At 32.9% G+C, this 10,019-nt stretch overlaps 1 protein-coding gene across 2 annotated transcripts; it reads right to left on the reverse strand.

The window, feature by feature from the left end:
• Positions 1 to 255: 255 nt before the first annotated feature.
• LOC130814033 (CSC1-like protein At4g02900) lies at positions 256 to 8,416 on the reverse strand. 2 transcript variants are annotated; one of them, XM_057680015.1, is made up of 12 exons: positions 8,161 to 8,364; positions 6,430 to 6,771; positions 5,623 to 5,772; positions 5,227 to 5,362; positions 4,576 to 4,677; positions 4,249 to 4,368; positions 4,034 to 4,114; positions 3,225 to 3,565; positions 2,841 to 3,086; positions 1,730 to 2,054; positions 735 to 968; positions 256 to 649 (listed from the first exon to the last, which is right to left on the reverse strand). In XM_057680015.1, the coding sequence occupies exons 2-12, from the start codon at positions 6,741 to 6,743 to the stop codon at positions 431 to 433; spliced, it is 2,268 nt and encodes a 755-aa protein (XP_057535998.1). In that variant the 5' UTR covers positions 6,744 to 6,771; positions 8,161 to 8,364; the 3' UTR covers positions 256 to 430. The 2 variants fall into 2 exon arrangements, with proteins under 2 accessions (XP_057535998.1, XP_057535999.1); XM_057680016.1 differs by having other exon boundaries at positions 257 to 649; positions 6,430 to 6,765; positions 8,161 to 8,416.
• Positions 8,417 to 10,019: the final 1,603 nt, after the last annotated feature.

Genomic DNA, 10,019 nt, shown 5'->3' on the forward strand with positions numbered 1-10,019 from the left:
TAGAAACTTGAACATATACTTTGAAATTGTGCAAAGAAAACATCAAATAAAAACGGAAAAGTAATAAAAATAACTTAAATTATTTTTTGTCAATGAAATCTTATCAATTTGCCGTTAACAAATAAGTCTTTAATAGTCTAACAAAACTAAAACCTAAACAATAATGTCAAAGTTTTAATCCGATGATATAGATAATAAAAACCTTTAAAGAAAGCGATTAAACTTATCTATTTTGCGATCGATAAGCATTAAATGCAAGAATTATTTTCTAAAAAATTGCCAATTAGAACTTGAAAATATATTATTTCCTTTTAAACATTATAAATCATTTCTTTGACAAAATTTGCAATTAAAAAGATTGGCAACATTTACAGCTGACTTTCCCTTCGAAAAAAATAAATAAATAAAAGCTTATATACAAACACAAGGATTATACACTAGCTTCCGAACTCGCAAGAGATGTAACTTTGCTACTCTTTTGTGATCGTTTCGTTGGTACGAGTGGAGCACCCTCTTCCTCATCGCTAGGTGGTGGAAAGAAAATGTCGCCACCCTTAAAGATCGGATGCATATAAGAATCACGTAGGTATGTTCTTAAGTTCAGCATTGGATCTGTTGCTCGTTCTAAGGTATCCTTCATCATGGCGTCCTGTAATGCACACATAACGATACTTTAGAGATCGATCTTATAATCGTAGGCATATGAGCATAAACTATACGCGTACTATTTTTACCTGTAACGGGAACCTGGTAAATGCTGATTCGAAACGCCCTTTGCAAACAATATAGAACCAGATTGTCAATATCGGAAGGGCGATCAGAAACGGTGTGGAAACTTTCAGACCTTTAGTGCTCATCAATCCTAACAACAAAAGTTGTGATATAACAAGACCGACGATTATGCGTCGGTGTACATCTGGCCAGAAAGCAGCCGCGCTTTCATATTTCCGATCGTAGACATTGATAATCTAAGAACGATGAAAAATCGTCAGAATCCAATAACTAAAAGAAAAAATATTGGGATAATAAACTGAACAGACTACGAGAAGGGTTTGGAAACATTAACAGGTTGGTAAAAGAATAGAAGCTAGGAGGCGAGTAATATGGCATTGCGAGCATGCCAACGATAGTGCCTACAACAATTAACAAATTGTACAGGGAAAGGACGAGGCATTGAGCAAAAAATGACGAGGTAAATTTGTCAAAACAGACATCCAACAAGCAATCCTTCCAGTTCCAAGGAACCACCCATTTTCGATTATTCCATTACACACTACCACCTAAAATGAATGTTCATTAATTAATTCATTTATTCCATTTCTGTGTCCTGTATTTCGATGAGGCCAAAGATTTACAGTTGAATGGTTTCTGATTATAACAAACTATAAATCATATCATGTGCACTTCATATTTATGTGAAGTTGATGATGTTTACTATCAAGGTTCGATCGGAAATAACCTCTTTGTTATCACTAACAAGAATTAATTTGCGTACATGGATCCCTCAGATCTCATCCTAGGTGGAACCTACTTAATAGCATCAGGATAATAGAATGCCACTAAAGTCTACCACACAATGATTACACACAAAAACTAAAACTAATAAAGAAAAATCTTCAAAAAAGAAACAGATATGTATCGTTACTTCCGCAACACATAATTATTGACATATAACTTAGGTGCCTATGTGTGTAGTATGCACAGCTTTGGCGACAAAAAAAGAGCATACCTGATGTCGAAAAACCAAGTAAGCAAACGCAAAGAAGACGATAATGAATGGAAGAAGTATTGGTGTGACTGCACAGTAAACTAGTCCAAGCAAAAAATAAAGTTGAATCCGAGGCTCGTAAACAGCAAAGTCAAGAAAACCAGGATCCATTGCTTGCTCCCTATCCTTCTCTGTTTTAACTAAGAATGTATTCTTTAAGTGAAAGACAATTAGTGGAACTAATCTGAGAACTTCTGCAGCAACGCTAGCCCAACCATCGACCATTATATAAGTTATAAAGAAGGTGGCTTTCATTGGCATGGACACTCCAACAGTTTTCGGAATCCTAGAAAAGCACAAGCCGACAGAAGATCATGTAAGGCTATAGTCCAAAATGCAGTTGAGCCGTGCAGTATGCAAAATTGACCAAGATTTTAGTTTCACGGAGGACACTAAACATACACTCAGCATACAAATTTTACTCGTTTTATTACCTAGTTATTATTCTTTTTATTTATTATTTTTTTACGTATTTTTTTTTTTTATGAAGGGTCAAGCTTGTGTTATGATCCCAGCTTGCGTTTTCAACTTCACTTAAGCCGAGGGACTTTTAGGCCGCATCCTCCTTTATGGGTATGGGTTGCCACCTTTCTTCCCGACCCTGATCATAGATCCTATGGGCGGGATACACTGAGATTGATGATGATGAATGTGATAATGATGAAATTAACAACTGGAACATAATGCTGGAAATAAGCCGAGGGAGAAAATCTAATATGAAGAAGATTGATCATGATAATTCATCAAACGATCGTATTTCTATAACATTATAATCTACTATTCTTGTACTTTTTATATGACACTAAAAGGTTCTTTTCACATCAGATTACGGTTTATAAACTACTTTAGATTTTTACTAGCGCTAACAAACAGCTGCAAACTCTAAGCCTCCTTTTGACTCGGCCCAGGCAGGACCAAAGTGTTTGCTCATCGAGGAAAGATAAATTTTGTATTTTGAGATTCATAAATCTTTCATAATTTACATTTTCAACCATCAATGATCGTGTATACTTCACTAGCATTGTATTGAATTACAAGGTTCAAAAATCATATTTATTCAAGAAAAACTTACTCGCTTGGAGCTTGATGCAGAAACTTTTTGAGTTGTTGCAATGCTGTTCCTGCAATAATACTTACAAGGAACACATTTACCAAGATAAACAAATGATATTTCGCAGCAGCTTTTCTTTCCAAAGAAGAGAAAGAAGTGAAGCCTTCGATCTTGGACATAAACATTAGAACAATCGGAACGAGAAGGAGGAATATCTTTAATATGATGCCGGGCAAATACCCTTGGACAAAAGACCTGACGGATCTCCTGAAACATTTCCATCAAAGATCTATTAGAAATATCATTAAGGGAAGAAAAAAAAGTAAAACATGAGCCAAAATTTCTACAAAATAACTACGCGTAATTATTGGCAAGAAGTTCAAATAATGCAAGAAGTTGACTTACTTTTCAATCAAATGTTTAAGAAAAGGGAAAACCTTCTCAATCCCATCGATATTGGCAAGTGACTGAACAAATGTTATTGGGACCATAAAAAAGAATATGAGGAAGAAGAGGGCAACAGCCATGAGCAGCCTTCGAATATTGAGTTCAACATAAGGTATTGCGAGATTATCCCAGTAAACATCACGAGGTTCAGGTGCCCATTCTGTCAACCATATAGTAGGATTGCTTGATTGCTGAGTTTGAGCACAAACAGCAGCTCCCCATCGACTTTTGAATGAGACAAATGCTGCAGGTAATATAGCTTCTGGATCATTTAGAACTCGTTCTTTCTCCGCAACTTCCTGTAAAATACATCAAAAACATGGAAAACTATAATGACAAATTGATCAAGGATGAAATACATCAAAGGTAATCAAGGCAACAATTCTGTTAAGTTATACTCATCTGTCCCATTAGATTTGCATCAAAGAGAAAGAGTGATTTTTAAGAAAAAAAGTAATAAATGAAGAGAGAGAATGAACTGTGTGGATGAAATTAAAAGAGAGTTAAATGTATGAATTAGATTAAAAGAAAGTGGTGGGTCATTGTCCAAAATAAAAACGATGCAAATTAAGTGGGACAGACCAAAATGGAAAATGCTGCAAATTTAATGGGACGGAAGGAGTAATGACAAATTGTGAGAGGCAAACTATGTGAAACAACAAAGTGAATAGGCTTGCGAGCAAGCTGCGTAGAAGTCTAGACATAAGCTGCCACAAGAGAAGTAGTCAATTGGCCTAATTTCCGAAAACATAGTAGAAACTACTTACTTGTTCAATAAGTTTCTCAATCTCCTTGGCATAGTAATCTATAGCATCTACACGAGCACCCCAAAGACCACAAAAACCTGTCTGTAAAAAAATAATCTTAAGAATGTCCTTGAGCTTTGGTTCATGGGTATATTAATAATTATCGTATGGTTAGATGTATACAAAAAGAAAACATGAAAAAAAGTTATCAGCCATGCTCAAAACAACAAGAGTACCTTTGTAGTGGGCTTTTTTGAAGGTTTTCTCTCGTATTTATTCTGATAGTAAGTCAGCCAATTCTCTAAACTCTTTTTCTTCTCGACCAAACTTGCCAGTTTATTGGCATTGTACACGACCTATTTAGCAAAGGAACAAAATCACCACATAAATTAGTCATGGTTGAAAAGGGTTCAATTTCTTTCATGTTACACCCAAGCTCAATCCAAAACTTTTAAGTGAGTGTGATACAATCTAATAACCCAAGCAATTTCAATGTAAATAGAACTAGTCTTAGAGCATATTTCAGCATCTTTTATGGCAAGAGAAAAATTATTAAAGTATACCTTATGTAAGAGATAATGATCAGGATGATTCACATAGAAGAAATGTTCAACATGTTCACTGACAGATTCATCTGGATCCGGTGGGACATTTCTCACAAGAACCTGAGATAGGAATCAAATATTCAAATGGAGACCAAACAGAAATTTCAAGTTGAAACAATAAATTTAGTTAGCAACTTGGCATGTCAGTTGTAAAAAAGATCTAATCACTGACATCACACACAAGGCATTGTGTAAACGTGCAAGAAAAGAGAAGAATATGCAGCACATCTGGGACAAGAACATACAGAATTTGACTGATCAACTTCATTAAACAGGCCCATGAGAACAAAAATTCAAATGAGGTACAATGATTAGATGATCTTGTCTTGTTTTTATTTTTTACAATAAGGATTCAAAGTCAAGATGGTTCTAAATTTTCTATTTTCGTACCCTGGATCAGCTTTTGCATGGTAAGTTTCAGGTGGACTCGACCAAACCCAACCAACTAAGTAGATTTACATGTGCAGTAGATAAGATGGGCCAATAGGTTCCCTAGTTCTATTTCAAAAGCTTACACAGGGAAAAAGACTGTTACAGCCGTCTGTACACAGTATGACGTTATAATTGATCAAGGTTGGTAGAAATAATCATTAGACGAAAAGGGCTTACAGTAAATTGATCCGGACGCCTGTCTGAAGATGCGATAAACTGTAACCTCATGGTTGTAATAATCTTGTACTCTTTATACAACATGTAACATGTCCAAAACGTAGCAACATAAGCCACACCAATATGTGCCCAAAATCTGTTAAATTTTTTCAAAAGTCAGTGTAAAGATCGATAGCCTTTCATTTAAGTGTAATACATACATCAACACTGCTTTATGTCCAATTCAAACGAAACCACAGCTGAATCATACTTCAAACTTCCTTCGGTCAAAATAAGTGAGGCGACAGCATTTTGAATCATGAATGCAATGCCTAGACAAAAACTACTAATCCAATTGTAAACATACACAAACCAAGAACAGAGACTGCACTCAGAAAGAGATATAAAATGGCTCACCTATTTGATCCAAATGGAATATTTGATATTGACAATTTGTCTATATTGTTGAATGTCAAATCATGAGAACCTTCCAACATTCTCCCAGTCCAATTAACAGGTAGCAGAACAGCAAATGCTAGAACCGCAATAGGAACAAATATTTTTAAGCTGCAACCCAATGTAACTCTAGATCAGTATAAGAAAGAAAAAGCAACTTATTAATTTGAATGCATCATAAAAGACGGTAATAGCAATATGTTCATGCATCTCAAGAAAATTAAACAAAAAAACATCTAAACAGAAAGTAGAAGTTATCATAACACAATGTGTATCGTGGAAAAGGGGAAGTATCAAATATAATGGAAAAAATTAATCACTTAAAAATCTCAAAACAAATATGAGTAAATAGCAACAAATAAAACCCTTGTATGAGATATTATACATGTAGTTTATAGAAATTTAATCAATTAGGAGGAACTTTGCATTTTTAGTTGCTAAAAAGTACAAATGACTACGAGAAGACAATATACAATAGCATCAGCATTTCATTACCCAATTCCATTAAGCGGCTTCCACCTGAGGTGGGGTTTGGGGTAGTTCGTAGGCAACCTTACCCTTAACAAAATAGTTGTTTCCGATTGACTCTTGGTAGCAAACATCATCATTCGCAACTTCAAATACGTAAGAAGTGCACAAAAGACAATACAACATAATGGAAGTATATTCACAGACAGCTACATTAATATACAACCAGACCAGCGCACTCGCTGGTCAATGCCAGAGCAGAATTGTATGAAGATGTATATAACTGAATTAGAAACTAACCCAAGAAGATAAATGCGAATATAAGCCACAGAATCAAGTCCCGCATGCTCAATAAGCTCAGGCTCTGGCATTCTCAAAGCCTCAGGCATCCATTTAAGAAACCGCAAATACATTCTAAAGTCCAAGTTGACAAACTTGGTTACAAGCCCTTTAGAATGGGCTGGATTTGCTCTGATTCCTTTCAGATACCATTTTGGAAAGTACACCCTATCATTTATAGGTTGAAGCCGTAATATGGCAAAGGCAATAAGAAATACCAGTGCAGACACAAGGTTTACTGCAGCTGACATAGCAATGCCTTGAAGGTCAGTCATTTCCTTCAAATATACAGTTTACCTGCAACTGTGAAGATGTTAGAGACATACAATGCAGATCTTTAATCGAAAAAGAAGACCTTTTCCCCACTATTTCTCAGAATTAACCCTATGTTATGATCACTTTTACATTAGAATGTCTCAAATTTTAAAACATTGAAACAAATTCAGTAGAAAATCAGCAACCAAGAAGTGAACAAATTCCTAAATCCAATTCAAACCAAAATCAAGAGCTCGAAAAGTGGCGGAGCCATCTATCGGCGAAGGCCGGCTATGGTCCATTCTAAAGACATCACATATGGGGTGTATTGCCCATAAATTAATTTTAACTTCATGTTCAAGTCAAAATATTTGTGGGTCTCACTATCAACAGATCCAAACACCACCCCTAACCTTAAAACTTATTTTTGGGTTGATATGGTATTTTTCGGTCCCACTATCACATGATTCGCTAATCTCCTCGCGAATCGAAAAAAGCGAATTATAGTCGGTTTTGGGCTATTCTTGAGCAAACCACGAATTAAAGAAGCAATAAACTAGCGAATTATGTTACATTGTTCGGTTACTCTTCACCTAAAGTTCTAGCTTCATCCGAACAATCGGGGGTAAAGAGAATCTCAATGGGGTGCATTAAATAGTGCCCAATTATCTAAGTAGGTTAAACACTTGAGTTTAAAGCAAATGGCAGGTCAACCCAACAAATGATTAAACAGAAAGACAATTGCACGTTCAAAACCAGCTATTATCGCAATATTCTCACGCTATTTACTAAGACTCAGCACATACAATGCTTCCTGCCGCAAAGGCAATTCATTTTAGGATACAGTATAAATACTTCAACCAGTAACAGCTATGGCCTAAATGCACGAAATTTCTTAATTCAATAATCTTATTTCAATAATTACCATTAGAATCTAATACAAAACCCAATTTAATATTATATTTGAATATGAAGTGCAGAATTATGATAGAAAACATTTTTACATTTTTATCATGAAAATTATAATATAAGATCATTTCTCAAGTCTCCAAAAAAGGGCAATCAGAATTCTTCCAAATCAAACCAATGAAGAAAAATTAAGAAGGGATTATGAATTTCTGATTACAGTCTTAAAGCCAAAAACTAGCATTAATTTATTTAAATTGACACTGAAAAATAGAAAAATTCCCACATCCTAATCTTCCAAATCAAAAAATGCCCACTTTATAAACAATGAATAACTACAACTAACAAGGAATATACAATCAATACCCAGTTTATAGAACAAATGAGAAATACAGAGTTGAAGTGATGAATCGATATAAAAAAACCATGAAAAAATCTCTGAACCAACAAACCCACTATTTCATACCCGAATTTGGATATAAAAAAAAAAGGAATCGAATGAAAGAAATAAAGGATCAAGATGAATATTACCTGATTAGGCTGATTTTGGTTAGTACGTAACGAAATGATGAAGAAAATGTAGAAATCGGAAAGGATATGAAGTGGGTATGTGTAAAAATTTACTCAGAAAAAGGAGATTGAGTGGGAAGATTAAGAACTAAGAAAGAAAAGCAAACTGCGTAGAAACCGAGTAAGGAATGAACGAATGAATGGATGGATGGATGGAGAGGCTTCTTTGTTTATGTTACCGTTGTTACGTCGGCTTTTATCGTTGGAGATCGTGTCGTAAATCCAAAATGTTTCCGTTTTTTTTAATAGAAAATCATTCATAATTTTATTTTGTCTCGACCGAAGACTTTTTGGTTGTATCATCCTTTATGAGTATAGATTGTTGCAATTTTTTTCTCCCCATATACTGACCATAGTATCTTATAGGCGGAAAACACTTAATATAATGATGATGGAGTACCAATTTATATTGATCCCCTGAAAATAAATTAACAAATTGGTTATTATTTATTTATTTTAGGAAAAATTATCTTGAATAACAAATTTTTGTTAATTTTCTTACAATAATATTAATTTTTTGTTGGTATTATTCATGATTAATTAAAAATTTTATTATTATAGGAAAATAAGAAAAATATTATACTATTCGGATAATTTTACCTTTATTTTATTTTTAGATAAATTTATTTATATATTATATTTGCTAAACTATACTAACTTAGTGCTTATATAATAATCTTTTAATCTTCATTATATGTTAAACAATTAATAATTAATAATAAATAATAATTAAATTTATTTTTCAAGCATTATATTTACACTGAATATGAGTTTATTTAAAAAAATATTTTAGTTTATTTTCATAGACTGATTAAAAGTTAATTTTTTATAATAATTTTCCATTCTTTATTATATGATATAGAGTAGGGAGGAGAGAGTGGGGTAAATATCAGAATTTAAAATTATCTAGAAAAGTGATATTTTGCTTTGCTAATTTTTTTTTTTTCAAATCTTTATTACTCCTATTTGTTTAGTTGTGTGTATTCAATCCTGATTTCATTTTTTTTTTTAATTAACAGCGTTTTCACGGTCGATTTGGACAAACCAATGCAATCCACGGCATTATAAATATCAAGTACTCTTCTTTATGAACCACCGTCATTCCACTATGATGTGTTAATTATTATATTTATAGAATAAAGACCCTACCATCACTCAACGAATTCCGTCATATTTGCCGCATATCACTGTTGTTCTATTTTAATTGCAACATACTAATTTTATATAATATTTTTAAAAAAGTTTTTTTCAAAGTAAAATAACAATTTTATAATAATATATTGGAAAATGAATAAAGTTGGGATAAATAGAAAATTGAATAGTTATTTTTTGCCAAAAAAGATAATGTTATAAATAATATAACACATTTTTAAATGAAAAGTGTTATAAGTAAATTGAAACGGAGGAAGAATGTTATTTTTAATTGTCCCACCGAGTTCATGGCATTGATATTTATAATGTAACTCTATCAATAATATTTTCTCTTTTTTCTAATAATTACAACAAATTAGTAATTGTTATTAATCGATTAATCGTACTCCTTATACAATTTTTTTTAAATGTATAAATAAAATATAATTAAGTGTAAATCTTGTTTAATTTATCTTGATATATATTTGATATTTTCATATATCGATTATTTATGATACATATATAAAATACTCACTTTTTTAGTTTTTAAAATTTGTTTTGTCATTCGCGTAAGGAAGAGCAATCTAAATAGAACAAAATAGTGTCGTTATGTGTATATGAAACTGTACTTTTTTATTTTTAGATTTATCCCACTTAAATTGTGGCACTTTTTGACAATGGTTCTATTA

Source organism: Amaranthus tricolor, chromosome 5 (assembly GCF_026212465.1).
Source record: "Amaranthus tricolor cultivar Red isolate AtriRed21 chromosome 5, ASM2621246v1, whole genome shotgun sequence".
Classification (NCBI taxonomy): domain Eukaryota; kingdom Viridiplantae; phylum Streptophyta; class Magnoliopsida; order Caryophyllales; family Amaranthaceae; genus Amaranthus; species Amaranthus tricolor.

What these genes read in the sequence shown, in the direction of transcription:
- LOC130814033 (XM_057680015.1), bottom strand. Translation starts at nt 6,743, where the DNA reads ATGACTGACCTTCAAGGCATTGCTATGTCAGCTGCAGTAAACCTTGTG. An exon ending in CTTAAACATTTGATTGAAAA is followed by an intron (nt 3,087 to 3,224) that starts GTAAGTCAACTT and finishes GAAATGTTTCAG; the next exon opens with GAGATCCGTCAGGTCTTTTG. An exon ending in TTACCAGGTTCCCGTTACAG is followed by an intron (nt 650 to 734) that starts GTAAAAATAGTA and finishes TGTGCATTACAG; the next exon opens with GACGCCATGATGAAGGATAC.